Below are 18,036 nucleotides of genomic sequence, written 5' to 3' on the forward strand. Positions count from 1 at the left end.
ACACACGCACGCACACACACACACATGCGCATGCATGCACGCATGCACACATGCACGCATACACCCACACACAGACACGCACGCACACACACACACGCACACCTCAGAGTCGTTCTTTGTTTGTTTTAATGAAATAAACTCTCCAGCTCTGTTAGCATTGAGGCTACAGCAGCTACGCTAACCTCTTTAAGTCATCAGATCACATCTGTGTCAATATTAAGAGAGAGTGTGTGTATGTGTGTGTGTGTGTGTGTGCGTGTGTGTATGTGTGTGTGTGTGTGTGTGTGTGTGTGTGTGTGTGCGTGTGTGTGTGTGTGTGTGTGTGTGTGTGTGTGTGTGTGTGTGCGCGCTGCAGGTCTGGAGAGTGTGGACCACTACCCCATCCTGGTGGCTGTTACAGGCATCCTGGTCCGGATCCTGGTTGACGGAGACAGACAGGGGTAAGACAGCTTCTCTTCTGTGTGTGAGTGTGAACAGGATTTTTACCCATGATGCACCTGAGCCTGTGTGGACGTACAGTAGATCTCTGATGGACAGTTGGTTGCAGTTGATGCTCCTGATGTTGGTTGAGTTCACTGAGAAGCTAACGGAGCTCGTCTTCAGTCAGCTGACCTGAAATGATGAGATGGTCATCATTATTCGGTTGTTCAGGTCCAGGATCTGTGGAGAATCTGCAGATGGTTCTGGTGCTGACGCACTGACTCACACATGTGTTAACACACACTCACACCCACATACTGAAGGCCTCAGCGAGGCGTATCACAGGCTGTCGATGGGCTGCGCTGTGCGGGAAATTCAATTAGCAGACGCAGCAGCTCTCAGAGGGTCCTGAGTCTCAGCTCAGAGACATTTGTTTCGTGGTTCTGGTCTCTGAGGTGAACAGCAGCTGTCGTCCGGCTGCAGAGTTTGTTAGATGTCAGCTGAGTTCAGAGCTCAACTCTGACGCTTTACCTTCGTCTTGTAAAGATAATTATTGAGTCATTAAATCCAGCGTGGTGTCTGATAACATGAGTCTTCACTTCATGTTATATGAGATGATTCTCTGTGACTGAAACTCTTTAATGATACACTGAAGGCTGAAGTCAGTTGATCTGACGGTTCACAACCTTTTTTTCTATCATTGAGTAAACAAGTGACACATTTTCATATTTAATGCAAAACACAGAATGGCTGATAAAATGTGAGATGAGAAAATCATTGAACATAATAACTGCAGGAAGTTTGTAAAACAAGAGATTTGGATGAATTTTGAGCAGATGTGAGATTCTGATGTTAAAGAGAAGAAAATGTCGGTATTGATCTATCAGCTGATGTACAGATGTGGTTATCAAGCACTTGTGACAGATGTGTATCAGAGGCTGAACGACATTTTACAGTTTATCAGTAAACTTTGTCTGAAATGACTTCAGAGCTTCTTTAAAACAAAAAGGTTTGAGCCAATATCAATATATCTGTGATGGGCCGGTATCAGCTGATGATATCTGCTGATCAGGTTCTGATTATTGTCTGTGAACTTTTCATCACAGGATGTTTTCACACGCTTTTTATACAATCTGATTCTGCAGTTTACATTTGTAACAGTCAGACAGACGTCAGTGTTTCTCTGCGGTTCTTCTGTAAAGCAGAACGAGGCTGCAGCTCTTCACTGTCCTCTGCAGCCTCGAGGGCATTTCTTCAGGCACAAACGTTCAGTCAGTCTGAAAGATGAACTGATTGATATTGGTGGTCAGAGGTCAGAGGTCACTGTCTATTCTTTTGAACCTCCCACCTCGTGCTGCTCCTTCATGTTATTGTCTGCACAGTTTGTTGCTGCTGCGTCAAATTTAATTTGAATTGAACTACAACATGAACAGATGATGAGACTCCTGCTCAGCTGTGGATGATGTTTGCTGTGTCACCACATCAGTAAAAGTCAGACATGTTGAGTCTGACGTGGCTCCACTGAGTCTCAGCTTCATGGAGCTTTGATGAACGCAGCCGTTCCTCCAGTGACTCCACACTCATCAGCTCAGAGCGACACTGTGAAGGTCTGATGGCTGTTTGGGGATCAGCGTGAGACGGTGGTGAGAAGAAATCAGCTTTGTTAAATGGTGTAATGGGAGAAGACCCCTTCAGGCCACCGTACTTAAGACTGTGTCCACAGTGACGCTGTGTGGAGGATTATTTGGATTAAAGTGTGGAACAGAGTCTTGATGTGGCTGAAGGCTGTTTGTGTCTGTGGTTAGCTGGATAATTAGCTTTAATCTGGAAAGAATCACATTTACCCTCCTCAGTCCAGGACGTCTTTATTTACCTCGGGGACACAGCAGCTGATCAGTGAAGACGAGGAGAGACAGAGGAACACAACTGAAAACAATCAAAGGCTTAAAAAACTTCACCTGGAATAAAATATAAGTGAAACTTTATTTAAATACCTGAGGAATGTATCCAGGCAGCAGGTGAACATGGAGCTCACAAGTTGTTCAGGTCCAGGATCTGTGGAGAAGCTGCAGATGGTTCTGGTGCTGACGCACTGACTCACACATGTATGAACACACACTCACATCCACATGATGAAGGCCTCAGCGGGGCGTATCACAGGCTGTCGATGGGCTGCGCTGTGCGGAAAATTCAATTAGCAGACAATAAAAGCTGCGGCTGGTGCCAAAGAAAACCACCGACGGACAGGAATCACATCCTGTGACTGATGTCTGACTCATCACGTGACCTCAGACTGAGCTGCATGAAGCCTCCCATCATACAGACACAGGAACCATCATCTCACTGAGACTGAAGAAGACTCACTGACCAACAGGATCAACTTACATACCCTGACATCACCTCTGACTGTGTCAGGGCCTCCTGCAGATGATCCCAGCTCTGAGGACCACACAGTGAAGGCTGTATTGATTTTGAAACCAATTGTGTGCCAGTTCAAATCCATTTGATCTTGAGTTTTGGAAAGAGTCACAGCTCTGGGATCTATATATAACATGAAGCAGTGTGAAGGTCTCCAGCAGCAGAGTGATGAGGTCGTTCACACAGAGCAGATCACATCAACAATAATAATACATCAATACTTACATGTTTAGTGTTGTGGCCATTATAATGTCGAACACCTGGAGCCTGGAGATGTTAGGAAGATTTGATTTAAACATTTGCGCCGTTTGAAATAACCTAAGTTTATATTTTCTGCATTTTAAACCAGGTTCAGATGAATTAAGTGTGACTGAACTAAAACAGGCTGCAGGAATTTAAGGGTTTGTTCTTCTGAAGGAGATAAATTGTATGTAACTGTTCAGTCTGCAGAAACACACAAAGATAAGTGATCACAGATTATTAATGTGTCTGGAGAACAGCAGTGGTCCTCGTGTTGGACCCTGCGGTACCTTAAAGGAAGAGGAAGACACACTGGACACATCGTGTTGTAGCTGACGGGCTAGTTTAAAACCAACGCAACGACAACAAAACCAGCTGAACAACAGCTTTAGCAGTGAAGTGTCTGAACATTGTGGGCCCACCTCTGTCAGCTGTTCTGATGCCATCAGCTGGTCCCCTCAGTGTCCACATGTCACCTGACATCAGAAGATCTCTGAGGTCTTGAGAGGAAGGAGAAGTCTCACTCTGTGTTAGATATCACAACGTCTCCTGGTGGTCGTCTCACAGCGCTAAGTGTCTCCAGACCGGCCTCGTCCTGCTGACGGCATTGTATCTCCTTCATGTGATCTCCTCCTGTGTTAGTATTCCAGCTGTTCTCCATTGTCCATCAGGTTATTGATCGATCATGTCTCTGTGTCCCTGACTCGGCAGTTTATAATTCTTGTCTTTCAGTCAGCCTCATCATGGATGTCCTAGTAATGTCACTTAGTGAGTCGCATGTTAATCGGTGCGAGTAATGTAAATGTGATGGTCTGCCCTGCTGCTCCTGTGTCAGCAGTGTCCTACAGCACGAGCTGATGTCTGTCAGCTGGAGTCTGTTGTTCTTATGGAGGATGTAGTTTATACGTATGAGACTGGAACGTCCACTAACAGACACTTTATACAGTGATGAGAGCTGCTGATTTAACATTTGATAAGAATGTTAGAAACGTTGATGATAAGTTGACATAATAACTTAAAGGTATTGCCTGTCCTGGTTCACTCTCAGCACACTGCAGACAGACTAATGCTGTCAACGAATATTCTAAATTCGAATATATATTCTAATATTTAAAAAAAAATGGAGATTCGATTGTGAAAATTAATATTCGACTGTGGAAAAAACACACATCAGCGGCTGCTGTGCGAGTGGGCGCACTGCATGTCGGGTCAGGGACGGGTCACCTGCACAGCGTCACTCGCTGCTGAAAGTGAGACGCAACAAAAACCGAGGCAGACGCAGACGGCAGAGAGAAAAACGAATCGGCAGGAAGTTCAGAGCCCAACTCGGCAGCAGAGAGAGCGGTTTGGACTCCAAGCACCTAAAAAGCCCGTTTGGAAATACTTCGGATTTTGGTCAGTGGACGGCAAAAATGCGGAGCCTCGAGATAAAGTTGTATGCTAGCTGTGTAAGCTACAGTTAGCTTAGCAGTCCACCACTAGCAACATGAGGGGAGTTTGCTCATGGAGAGAGAGGGGCGAGCGAGAGAGAGGTCTACGGTCCTAAAAGTTTTACGGTATAGGCCATTAGTTCATTTACTTATTTTGTAATGTGTAGGTATGTTTTCAAAGACATGTTAAAACTAAAAAACAAATACCTATACAAGTAGTTATGTCTCGTATTAGTTTGTCCTCCTGTTATTGACATAATGCACAACTCTAGATATTCGAATGGTTCGAACCTATGTGGTTTTTTTAGATCGAATATTCGAACGTCATTTTGGAGCAATTTTGACAGCCCTAAGACAGACACAGTTAGAGACCAGCTGGTAACATAGAGGGGCATTTACAAGATATGTTTTTTAAATCACAAGGGTTAAAAAAACAAAACAGATTTAAACCAATTTAGCAGCTAATGAGACGTCCCTCAGGAGGTGGTGGAGACCAAAAACAGCTGAAAGAGAGAAAAGACTGAACTGAGATTCATCAGGTGACACAAACATGAAGATCTCATGATGATCTCATGATGATCAGGTCGGACTAGTTGGTCTTAGCTTGAGACTTGTTGACTGATGTAAACTGTGAATGAAGAAACTGACCGTGACTCTTGGTGTGAGTCCTCAGAGTCTCAAACAGTCCTGGATGAGTTGGGCTGTACCGACTCCGGACTCCCTCCTTCACCTGTGTTCAGTCGGACTGTACCGACTCTGATCTCCCTCCTTCACCTGTGTTCAGTCGGACTGTACCGACTCTGATCTCCCTCCTTCGCCTGTGTTCAGTCGGACTGTACCGACTCCGGACTCCCTCCTTCACCTGTGTTCAGTCGGACTGTGGCCGTGTGGCTACAGTCGGATGTGTTTATGTAACCGGGCTGTCTGATGGTTACTGCGTGGATACCACCCTGACCCACATCCCACCCATTTCTCTGAGGCAGAGCAGCCATGTTGGTACACTGCATGATTTACTGCTCGTGAAAAAAGCCTCACAAATATTCAGCTGCTGTCAACATTTCCTCTCTGACAAATGAGGTAATTAAGCAGCGGCGGCCGACATTTCTGCTCTCACAGGAGCTGAATCCACTCCAACACCAGAGTTTCACAACAAATTATCAGGCAGACGATGTGATGGTGAGGACCCAGTCCAGGTCTGCTGATGTCTTTGTGTGTCAGAATGATTTCTGTCTAACAATCATCATCAGTGTGATGGAGGCTGTGTGATGGAGGCTGTGTGATGGAGGCTGTGTGATGGAGGCATTGTGATGGAGGCTGTGTGATGGAGGCTGTGTGATGGAGGCTGTGTGATGGAGGCTGTGTGATGGAGGCATTGTGATGGAGGCTGTGTGATGGAGGCTGTGTGATGGAGGCAGTGTGATGGAGGCTGTGTGATGGAGGCTGTGTGATGGAGGCAGTGTGATGGAGGCTGTGTGATGGAGGCTGTGTGATGGAGGCAGTGTGATGGAGGCAGTGTGATGGAGGCTGTGTGATGGAGGCAGTGTGATGGAGGCTGTGTGATGGAGGCAGTGTGATGATGGAGGCTGTGTGATGGAGGCTGTGTGATGGAGGCATTGTGATGGAGGCTGTGTGATGGAGGCAGTGTGATGGAGGCTGTGTGATGGAGGCAGTGTGATGGAGGCTGTGTGATGGAGGCTGTGTGATGGAGGCAGTGTGATGATGGAGGCTGTGTGATGGAGGCTGTGTGATGGAGGCAGTGTGATGGAGGCAGTGTGATGGAGGCTGTGTGATGGAGGCTGTGTGATGGAGGCTGTGTGATGGAGGCAGTGTGATGGAGGCTGTGTGATGGAGGCAGTGTGATGATGGAGGCTGTGTGATGGAGGCTGTGTGATGGAGGCATTGTGATGGAGGCATTGTTCTTCATGCAGCTGACCTCAGACTCAGAACATCATGAGCACACATTAGTTTTGTCCTCTAATCGCTCCGACCCGTCCACCCGGGATCTGATTCCATCAAGGGCTCTTCTGCAGTCTCTCCTGCACCTTATTGCTCCCATTAGTGTGTCCACACATAATGGTATTTATTGACCAGTGAGTATAGAATACATCAGCATCGTGTTTATGCTGTCCACAAGCTGCTCGTCCAAGCAGCACTGCTGTGAAACCCTCATCGTCTCGGCTCAATCCACAAGGAACAGAAGCAATATGTCTTTAATACTTGACTCTAAGAGTCCGTTGATATGTCATCAACTAAATGAAGATGATGTTCAGACGTCTTCTCTGTTATCAGCTGCTCCAACAACAAGCTGACACAATAACAGAAAATAAAATGCACAGAATCACTTTAATAAATCTCATGTTGCAGTTTGCTGACAGTCGACCGGTACAGATGGATCAGTTTGCCTCCACAGGGCCGACAGTGATCTCCTGCAGATCATCAGGTTTTACAGCATCGTGTGTTTTACATTTGTATTAAGGGACGTATATAATCTGAGGGTGGTGACAGAAATGATGTGTGACGATGCAAATCTTTAACATCAGAGGCCAGACAGAAGCTGCGTTCAGGTGCCATCATCAGTTTCATCCTTATGGTTTTTACAGACACAGACGACCTCCATCTGTCCAGAGTGATCAGCACAAACATCTCTGCCTCCACCTTCAGATTATAGTGACAACAACAACAACAGCAGCACATCAATCAGCTGCTACATTTAAATCACACTGATAAAACGTTGACGTGTTTATTGAATGTGTAGTGAAGAAAGCTGAAGCACATTTTCAGGAGCACAGTGAATTTTTTAGTTCCCTACATGAAGGAAATGCAGCAGCGCAGCGATCCATCTAACTGTGGAGCCGGACTTTGTTTCTTACTGTACCGCCGAGCTGCTGGCTGATTAATTGAACAGGAGCAGTCGTCCTCTGAACAGCCTCCAGCTGGGTTCTGAACTCATTTCATGTCCTGGTGCAGCTCACATGCAGCCTGCTTTACTAATGGAGTTTGGTCACTCGTGGGTGTTGAAGTGTTTGCATGTAGTAAATCAGAGTGGTGCTGTTCCAGTTATGTGGAACTGCAGTAAACCAACACAACCGACCGGATCCAGGGGAACCGTCTCCAGATGGCCTGTTTGGGTCGGACACAAAGTCATGAAAAATTATCTGGTCTCACACCAACAGTCTGAACACCGACAGTTTCGGTGCTGCTGACAGAGTCTGCACTGTTTCTGAACCGTTCACAGATCGATAACTAGATCTCACAGATCCAACACTCAGGGGCGGTACAGAATGGTTCTGAGGACGGGACAGAGATTGTTGTCAATATACCTGTCCGCATATCCACACTGACCAAAAGCAGCTGCTAACATCTGCTAACACCTGCTAGCAGCTGCTAACACCCGCTAACAGCTGCTAACACCTGCTAACAGCTGCTGACACCTGCTAGCAGCTGCTAACACCCGCTAGCAGCTGCTAACACCCGCTAGCAGCTGCTAACACCCGCTAACAGCTGCTAACACCCGCTAACAGCTGCTAACACCCACTAGCAGCTGCTAACACCCGCTAACAGCTGCTAACACCTGCTAACACCTGCTAACACCTTACTCCCCGGTCAGTTAACTCTGCAGTAGCCACAGGTTTTTATTGCCTCTGGCTCGACTCGGCTGTGACGTGAACACAACTCTCAGGTGACGCGCTCATTTCTTCTCCTTTTCAGGTGCGATGCTGTGACGTGTGTTAATATCTTCCCTGCATCTCTGTCTGTGTGGTCTGAGCATGTGCAACTCTCAACAGAGCTGATAAGGAGGCCGATGTCTCACTCCTCAGCAGCTTCACTCATCAGCTCTGGAAAAAAATATTGTCTCATTTTTTAAGTCTTTTTAAAACGTGTAACATCTTCTAGATGTTTTCAAATGAGGTTTATGATCGCTGCTTTCTACTGTTCACTGTTGTTCTGGTCCATTTGTGGTGAAGAACTCCAGAGAAACAACAGACTGGTTCTGAAGTAAAAAGTGGTTTCAGAAAAATACTCTCAAGAAGTGTCGGGTGTGTTGTCATCTCTTCTTCTACACACTGACTGTCCAGGTTTTATCAGAAAACGCTGGTTGTTATTTTTACGTGATGGTTAGGACCTCGTCCTTCTCGCCATCATCTCTGTCTCCGGTCTGCTCTCTGTAGGCGCTGATGTATTTGAATGGTGATCTTTGCAGTGGGTTTCATGGAGTCTCTCTCCTCTCTGCTCACATCAGGACTGTTAACAGCCCTCTGCCCCCCCTCTCCCTCCACAGGGTAAAAAATCAATGGTGCTAATTATTGTCCATTACCTCAGGCTGAAAGACATCAGAAGCAGCTCGCAGCCATCCACAGATTAGATTGAGACCGAGGCTAATTAGCTTAGCAGCTTTGGACCATGAGAGGCCTGGGCTCTGGGGATCTTGTTTTCTCCGGCACATAAGCCCTGCCTGCTGTGATTTTTATTGCTGTGTGCGATCGCTGCTGATCCTCTCAGCTGGAGGATTGTTTTTCAATACGTAATCGTGTCCCGCTGCGACTGGGAGGGGAACTGGTTTCAGGAATGTTTCCCTCTGTGGACGCGGTGCTGGACTCATCTGATGAAGGACATGCTGAACACATGAGACACACGAACTCGCCTTCATTTGGGGGAATTGTATGAAAAGTCCTTCAGAATGACAAAGATAAGAAAACGATGAGTTGTGAATTGGCTGCTGGCTGTGAAGCGTCGAGGAGAATCAGGAAGCTTTGCATACATTAAAATCAGCTTTTGTCAGCAGAGAAGACGACTTCCCTCCACACAGTCAGAACCAGAACCTGCAGCTAATCAAGTGTTGAAATGTGACCTGTCCTCCCTGCAGCTTACAATGGCTGTCCTGGTCCTCCTGTGTGACTCATAGAGACTTTTAAAGCTTTCTGATGAGACGAATGAATGAAAAGATGATGATGGTGATGAATGTGGTGAAAGCAGCAGCAGTGAGTGAAAGACGAGGTGATAACATCAGTAATCTGTGAGCTCGTCAGGAGGAGAAGGTCAATAAAAGCATGAGGAAGAACAAAGTCCTTCTTGTTAACCATCAGGAAGCAGAGGACCCAGTCAGGCTCTCACTCCCAGAGAGGTCCAGAGGGCTGATCGTCACGCCACGCTGACCTTCACGCTGACCTTCACGCTGACTGTTCAACATTTTCTATATCAGAGACAGAAACTACAACAACACAACAGTGAAGGAGACAAACACATGTGCGTTAAAGTTTTTTGCTCTGAATCTTGTCAGATAATCACGTCAGTCAGCAGCAGGAGCGGCCCGGCTGTAAGAACCACCACAGATCCATCTGCTGTTATTTCTGTGGAGTAAACCCAGAAAAGCTCTTAAACCTGTACGTGTTGTAAATAACAGGAACATGTTCTCACTGTAGAACTGATCCGAGTGTCGGGATCAGGTTCTGGAGTCCTCCGGTCCGGCTCAGCAACACTTTCTGTACTCACATGAACAAAGACCAAACTGTGGTTCAGACGTTCATGTTCCCCTGAGGATGAACCGACCTTTCATCTACTGCCGTCATCAGGTCAACATGTCAATGTGTCCAGATACCTGCAGGACTGATGACATCATCAGCCTCAGCTGTGCTTACTGATGATTAGCTAATGTTAGCATGCTAACACACTGAACTAAGATGGTGAACATGGCTGACATGCACCGAATCACTGACATATTTAATGGGAAGTAAACCAGGAAGTAAACCAGGAAGAGTCTGTGTGTCTGTGTTGTTGTTGTGTTGTTGTTGTATCGTTGTGTCTGTGGTGTGTTTGTGTAGTTGTGTATGGTGTTGTTGTTGTATCGTTGTGTCTGTGGTGTTGTTGTGTTGTTGATGTATCGTTGTGTCTGTGGTGTTGTTGTGTTGTTGATGTATCGTTGTGTCTGTGGTGTTGTTGTGTTGTTGTTGTGTTGTTGTGTCTGTGGTGTTGTTGTGTTGTTGATGTATCGTTGTGTCTGTTGTGTTGTTGATGTATCGTTGTGTCTGTGGTGTTGTTGTGTTGTTGATGTATCGTTGTGTCTGTGGTGTTGTTGTTGTGTTGTTGTGTCTGTGGTGTTGTTGTGTTGACCTGATGACGCTGCACTTTATTCAGTGTGTCCTCTGGTTCAAAAGCTCACAGCTGGAGGACGAGATGAACATGTCTGTCGCCATGACGACAGCCTGAGGATTTGTTTACGTGTGCTGGTCGGAGATCGTTTGCATCGTTAATGTGGTTTGATCGTAGATTTGATTTGCAAATGGTAGAAACGCTCCGGACGCCGTGGAGTCGTCTCAAAGAGAGAACGTCAGAAGTGTTGGAGGAACGAGACGAGACACTTAGTTTCTCAACACGTTTAATAACATGAGAGTTCAGTCACACGTCACCTCTCTGCTGTAGTTTGATCTAATTACAGCCTCAGTTCAGCAGACAGACATGTCAGGTGTTTACAGTCAGTGTTGTCTAACCTGAGAGCAGAGGCAGCTCACTCCCAATGCTCCTGTTATTTATTTATTTATTTATTTATTTAGACGTCCTTCTGTGTTCCAGGTGGCTCTTTGTCCCTGCACAGTCTCACCATGTTCTACTTCATTCACTCTCCATACAGAGCTGTAGTCTGTAGTCCTACAACCAGAAATCATTTAGCATGTTAGCATGTTAGCACTTCCTGTTCACTGTTCCATGTGTTTTCAGTTAAATGTGTGAAATAAGGTGTGTTACAGGCTGAACATATAAACTCCTTCATTTAATGTCCACAGTTTGATTATAAAGCTCTTCCGTGTGTTAAAAACGGTTAGCAGTTGCTAACAAGTGTCTAAATGAGACTACAGAGGTTGTCGGGGACATTAAAGGATAACTACCGTTTTTTACAACCTGGACCTTATTTCTAGCAAAATATATGGTCATTTACTCACCCACATAACTTTGGTGTCATTTGGAGTCATTCGGACGAAATTAGATCCGGTGTAGCGCCGATATATCCATATAATGCGAGTGACGGGGCACCGACACACAGCCTCTATGAGCATTATCTGCCACGAAACTAGTTCATTTCACCAATATTTTGTCATGATACGCTCGTGCTATTCCCCTCTGAGTCCGGGCTCGTCTGTTATCAACATCCGGGGTCAAACTAGCAGCAGCAGCTACAGGTAAACAAGCCGGCTGTCGCGGGTAGCTTCAAACATACATCTTAGCTACACCACTCTATTTTGTTTAGTGCTAATTAGCAAATGCTAGCATGCTAACATCTAATCTGTGATGGTGAACATCCTGTTAGCGTATCAACAGCATGATGTGTAACGAGTCAGTTCAGAGTTCTGACTTCACGTTGTTTACATCTCATCACATCTCAAACTTGATTTTAATATTAATTCATCAACAGTTCATTCGTGTGTGTGTGTGTGTGTGTGTGTGTGTGTGTGTGTGTGTGTGTGTATAAAAAGACAGACATGTCTCTCTGTTCTGTGATGTATGCAGTTTTAAAGGCATTTCTTATAGGGGCACTGATAGCTCAGTTGGTAGAGCAGGCGTCCCATGTACAGAGGCCCTGTCCTCGCTGAAGCGGTCCCGGGTTCGAGTCCCGGCCCGGGACCCTTTGCTGAGTGTCACTCCCCCTCTCTCTCATCCTAATGCCTGTCATCTCTCAAGCTTGCCCTGTCAATAAAGCCATAAAAAGAATTTAAAAAAAGAAAAAAAAAACATTTCTTATGATCACAATGTGTTTTGTTGTTTCGGTCCAATAAGGTTTGAAAAGTGTAGAACGGGTTTAAAAACAATTGATTTTCTGGTTCTAATTGATTTCGTTTGAACGATCAGATATCGGTTCATAAAATCCAGAGTGTGTGTGTGTGTGTGTGTGTGTGTGTGTGTGTGTGTGTGTGTGTTGGTGCTGAAGCAGGTTTCCTGTCTTCCTGGTGGTCTTCTGTTACCGTGGAAACAACAGATTGAAGGTGGGAGATGCTGATGGTCAGAAGGAGGTGGAGGAGGAGGAAGGTCTGAGAAAATAAGAGGAGGAGGAGGAGGGGGAGCAGAGGGAGGTGGAGGAGGAGGAGGAGGAGCAGAGGGAGGTGGAGGAGGTGGAGGAGGAGGAGGGGGAGCAGAGGGAGGTGGAGGAGGAGGAGGAGGAGGAGGGGGAGCAGAGGGAGGTGGAGGAGGTGGAGGAGGAGGAGGGGGAGCAGAGGGAGGTGGAGGAGGTGGAGGAGGAGGAGGAGGAGGAGGAAGGTCTGAGAAAATAGGAGGAGGAGGGGGAGCAGAGGGAGGTGGAGGAGGAGGAGGAAGGTCTGAGAAAATAAGAGGAGGAGGAGGGGGAGCAGAGGGAGGAGGAGGAGGAGGAGGTGGAGGAAGGTCTGAGAAAATAAGAGGAGGAGGAGGGGGAGCAGAGGGAGGTGGAGGAGGGGGTGGAGGAGGAGGAGGGGGAGCAGAGGGAGGTGGAGGAGGTGGAGGAGGAGGTGGAGGAGGAGGAGGAGGAAGGTCTGAGAAAATAAGAGGAGGAGGAGGAGGAGGAGGGGGAGCAGAGGGAGGAGGAGGTGGAGGAGGAGGAGGTGGAGGAGGAGGAGGAGGTGACAGACATATGAAGGGTCAGAGGGCAGCGGGTGGAGAGTCAGATGGAGGCTGGTAGTCGTCTCAGGGTTCGTGGAGGTTGGATGTGAAGATCTGAGAGAGAAATGAAGGAGGAGGACACAGAATGAGTGACACTGACAGATATTTATGTTTCAGCTGTAAATATTAAAAACCTAAACATTTTATTATCACAGTGAAACACAATCTCATTTATTTATCAGCAAAATCAATATTTTTTCAATTAATGGATCGTTTGTTCTTTAAACTATAGAAACAGTTTTTCTGAAGAGTTTCCAGATGAAACGTTGAAGAGGTCTGATCACGTTTGATCACGTTTGATCGCGTGTTTGATCACGTGTTTGATCACGTTTGATCACACGTTTGATCACGTGTTTGATCACGTTTGATCGTGTTTGATCACGTGTTTGATCACATGTTTGATCACACGTTTGATCACGTGTTTGATCACCTTTGATCACATGTTTGATCACGTGTTTGATCAAGTGTTTGATCACCTTTGATCACGTGTTTGATCACGTTTGATCATGTTTGATCACACATTTGATCACGTGTTTGATCATGTGTTTGATCACCTTTGATCACGTGTTTGATCACGCTTGATCACATGTTTGATCACATGTTTGATCACACGTTTGATCACGTGTTTGATCACGTGTTTGATCACGTGTTTGATCACGTGTTTGATCACGTTTGATCACATGTTTGATCAGATAACCCTTTTATTAATATATTAATAGTTATTATATGTATTATAGTTCCAGCCCAGCTCTCAGGCCTTTGAGTGTGAGCACACGCATCGTTTTATGTTTCACTGAAGTAAAGAGGATCGTTTCTTAACATCACCATGCTAAGTTCCATTAGCATGTTATTGGTAATTGCCATTATGTGTTAGCATTGAGCTCACAGACCAATGCTGCATTCAAGACAGTGTGAATGGTAAGTGGCAAATGGTCTGCATTTATATAGCGCTTTTCCAGTCCTCTCGGACAGCTCAAAGCGCTTTACAACACATGCCACATTCACCCTTTCACACACACATTCATACACTGATGCCGGAGGCTGCCATGCAAGGCGCCAGCTGCTCATCAGGAGCAACTTGGGGTTCAGTATCTTGCTCAGGGATACTTCGACATGTAACTAGGGGGAGCCGGGATTCGAACCAGTGACCCTCCGATTACTAGACGACCCGCTCTACCTCCTGAGCTACAGAAGTTCTGACCCAGTGTGAGGTCAGAACTTCCTGTCTTCAGACCTCACAATGAATACACGAGTGAAGCTTCTTCACGCACGAGCTAACAGACGCCATTACACACCAGATGTTACACACCAGATGTTACACACCAGATGTTACATATCAGATGTTACACATCAGATGTTACATATCAGATGTTACAGCACCTTTATGTTTCTATTCTGTGTCCTCAACTGAAATGATTAAATTGTGTGAAGTGGTCTCATGTCTGCTGTCTCTCCTGAAGTCTTTCTGACTGAATGTGATGTTCAGGTGATGTTCAGGTGATGTTCAGGTGATGAACAGGTGATGTTCAGGTGATCCTCTTCTCTGACAGGATGCTCCTGTATGTACAGAAACCATGAGTGTGTCTGTGGACAGACTGAGTGTTTGGCTCTCCAGCAGCAGTGAGTTGGCTGCACTGATGGAGCAGATGGAGTAAGAAACACAGCTAACATGATAAATAAATGAACAGTGAGCTCTGATCACATCGCCTCATTTATACTCCTTTGTGTAACTCATTTGTTTACACATCTGACACTTATTAGATTTAGCAGCCTGTCAGCAGCCTGTAGGACGTGCAGCCTGTCAGCAGCCTGTAGGACGTGCAGCCTGTCAGCAGCCTGTAGGACGTGCAGCCTGTCAGCAGCCTGCAGGACGTGCAGCCTGTCAGCAGCCTGCAGTACGTGCAGCCTGTCAGCAGCCTGCAGTACGTGCAGCCTGTCAGCAGCCTGCAGGACGTGCAGCCTGTCAGCAGCTTGGGCTACGCTGGTATCGATCAGCAGTGAAAACCTTTAGTTGATTCTTCTGAGGATGAATCAAACTCCACGCTACACTAACTCTGGTTGTTAAAAATGGCAGTCATGAGGTTTTAGTGGGTCGCTGGTCATGTTAACTCCGCCCCCAGAACCTGACGTACAAGGTTTTCTGTCTGAGATCAGCTAAATGTTTGTGTGTTTCTTTTCTTCTGTGCTCGCTGGTGTGAAATGGGCGGGGCTCAGTTGGAAAAAGGGGATGTCATGCATTTAAAGGCACCACTCAGGACAAAAAACAGAAGTCTGATCAGTGTCGATTAGATCTGATCCACCCACATCCACATGTTTAACTACAGAACCGCAGTTTGTGCTGCATCACGTTCTATATCTGGACCTGAGGCAGGTGAGAGCTGGTTTTCTGATTAACCATCGACAGCAGAGTCTCTTCTCAGTAGTTTGTTGGTCTACAGAGAGATGGACGACTTCTTCTACGTGTCTTTTATTTATTCTGTGGTGCTGATGAATAATTGAAGTGATACATCTTAGTGGAGAGCATCAGATGGGGATTCCTCCTTAATGGAGGCTGGAAGAGTTTGTTCAGCTTCTGTTGTACAAACAACATCTCTGCTCGGCACTCAGTCGGCTCGGCACTCAGTCGGCTCAGCACTCAGTCGGCTCACTCAGACCTGAAACACCTGCAATGTGAAGAGTGTGAGCGCACTGTTTGCTGCCCGTTTGACGTCAGCTGTCGATTGCTGACACTCGTCTATCTTATAAAGGCGGAGTTTAGAGATCAGGATCATTGTCGGACATGTTGGTTTATTTTCTCTTTCAGAGATCCTTTATTGATTTGTTTGTGAAGAGGGTTCACTCTGGACGGATTAGAGAAACTGAACTTTTTAACAAACTCAGTTTCTGTCTTTTGTAGTTTGTTGTTGAATCTCTGCAGGCTGGTGAATATAAATTGAACTGGTCATAAAGACAGCAGGAAGTCGAGCTGGCCAGCACATGTATATGGATATGTATAATCAAACGGCCGCTGATCCTCTGAGGTTTACTATCTGTTTGTGTCTTATCGGGACATCAGAGGAGGATGAGGCTGATCACACGAGGCCACGCTGACGTCACCACAGACTTTCTGAGAAGATGAGAGGTTGTCAGCTGGAAGCACTTGGAGCAGCCACACAGAAGTGGACCTGTGGACATCAGAACCTGAATGACCCAGATGTGATCTAACAGTGACTGATGAGTCGTCAGGACTGAAAGAGTCTCTTAATTGTGAAAATAATGAGCAGATGAATCAATAATGAAAACAGTCCTGCTGATCAAACCTGTCTTCACTAGTTTCAGTCCTGCACTCAGCTGTAGTTGTGATTCAGTTCCAACTGTCCGTCCGTCCGTCTCAGTCCTGCACTGACTTTATTTAAGACGCGGCCAACAATAACTGTTTACTGCTGCTCAGTATAAACACCGGCTCGTCTCGTCGTCCACCGTCTTTCTGTTCTGGTTCTTGTGTCTCAGTCAGACTCCTCGTCATCACTCGCTCTGACCTTCATCACACTCGACTGAACTGGCAGTGACAGAAACGTGTTTATCTCGTCCTGTAAGCAGTCGAAGCTAAACACATCCACCTCTGAACATCTTCTCCGCCCGCCTCAGCTCCTCCTCCGCCTCATGTAAACAGTCACTCTTCCTTTTCTGGACGAGCTCAGACAAACGGCTGCTCGGTGTTTGAGTGGGCGTCTGCTCGTCTGTTGGTGTGAAACAGAGTAAAGTCAGTCTGGCGTACAGTCGGACGTATGACAGACACACGTGGACAGGAAACAAGATGGCGACCGTCTGAAGAAGAGCTCCTTTGTTGTGTTTGTTTCACAGAACCATCAGTTTGTTAAAGGGCGGCTGATTGGACGAACCATCTGTCTGTCACAGGCCAACCCATCAGATCAACAGTAGGAGAGCACTGACAAAAAAATCTAACTGTGGCTGAAGTCAGTGGAGAGAAGAGTGACTGACTGACTGACTGACTGACTGACTGACTGGCTGCTGCTCGTCTGTGTAACGCTGCCTGGCGGTGGGATCAGGACTGTGTGCTGCTCCTCAGTGTTGAACCTTCAGTGGTTCTGTGATTTTTGGCTGCAGACGATGAACCGAGACGCTCGCGGAGGTCGTGTTGATTTGAATAACAGCACGAAGGCAACAACGCAGATGAACAGAGAGTAATGAGCCATCATCGTGTGTGTGTGTGTGTGTGTGTGTGTGTGTGTGTGTGTGTCTGTGTGTGTCTGTCTGTGTGTGTGTCTGTGTGTGTGTGTGTGTGTGTGTGTGTGTGTGTGTGTGGACCTCCAGCTGCTCTCAGAGTCTCTGTGAACAGAAAGTCTTAAAGTTCACTCACAGTATTTTGTCCTGACCTCATTCAGAGACGTCTTTGTGAGGACAAACTGTCCACACTGTCCCTGACCAGCCAGCACTGAGACACACATCTCTGCAGTCATTCCTCAACACTGACGCGTCGGTTTGTTTCTGTTGAAGAGGGTTAACGCTGCAGTACGTCTGCTGCGGTGTGTTGAACTGAAAGTGACTGCAGCCTCAGTGCTCAGCTCATCTGTGGCTGAAGCTTTAAGGGTTTCATTTGAGCTTCCTCTGAAAGCTGAAGCTAGGCTAACGCTGCCTGATGTGTGTGTGTGTGTGTGTGTGTGTGTGTGTGTGTGTGTGTGTGCAGCTGTTTGTTTCTGTTCTTGATGATTATTTACAGCAGTTGTTATTCATCCAGCCTGTCGTCCATCAGAGGTCAGAGTCTCGTTTCCCCTGTTTCAGTTTCCAAGAAGCTCGTTTTCATCTTTCATCCTCTGAAACAGCACCGAGCAGCCTGCTGACATTACATGAGTTATACATGACCCACAACACACACACACACACACACACACACACACACACACACACA

General features: G+C 46.5%; 1 protein-coding gene across 5 annotated transcripts in view; it reads left to right on the top strand.

Annotated features, from left to right (window-relative positions):
• Window positions 1-18,036, top strand: part of rnf123 (ring finger protein 123) — a 120,670-nt gene that overhangs the window by 50,715 nt on the left and 51,919 nt on the right. For 3 of the 5 annotated variants that reach the window (XM_084349475.1, XM_084349473.1, XM_084349474.1), the window contains one exon: window positions 356-440. In XM_084349475.1, coding sequence (XP_084205601.1) covers window positions 356-440 — 85 coding nt within the window. Of the gene's footprint in view, window positions 1-355; window positions 441-8,216; window positions 8,423-16,182; window positions 16,341-18,036 lie in introns of those variants that run through there. The other 2 variants (XM_084349476.1, XM_084349477.1) reach the window with 2 other exon arrangements.

Source organism: Pagrus pagrus, assembly GCF_965226575.1.
Source record: "Pagrus pagrus genome assembly, chromosome: 3".
NCBI lineage: Eukaryota > Metazoa > Chordata > Actinopteri > Spariformes > Sparidae > Pagrus > Pagrus pagrus.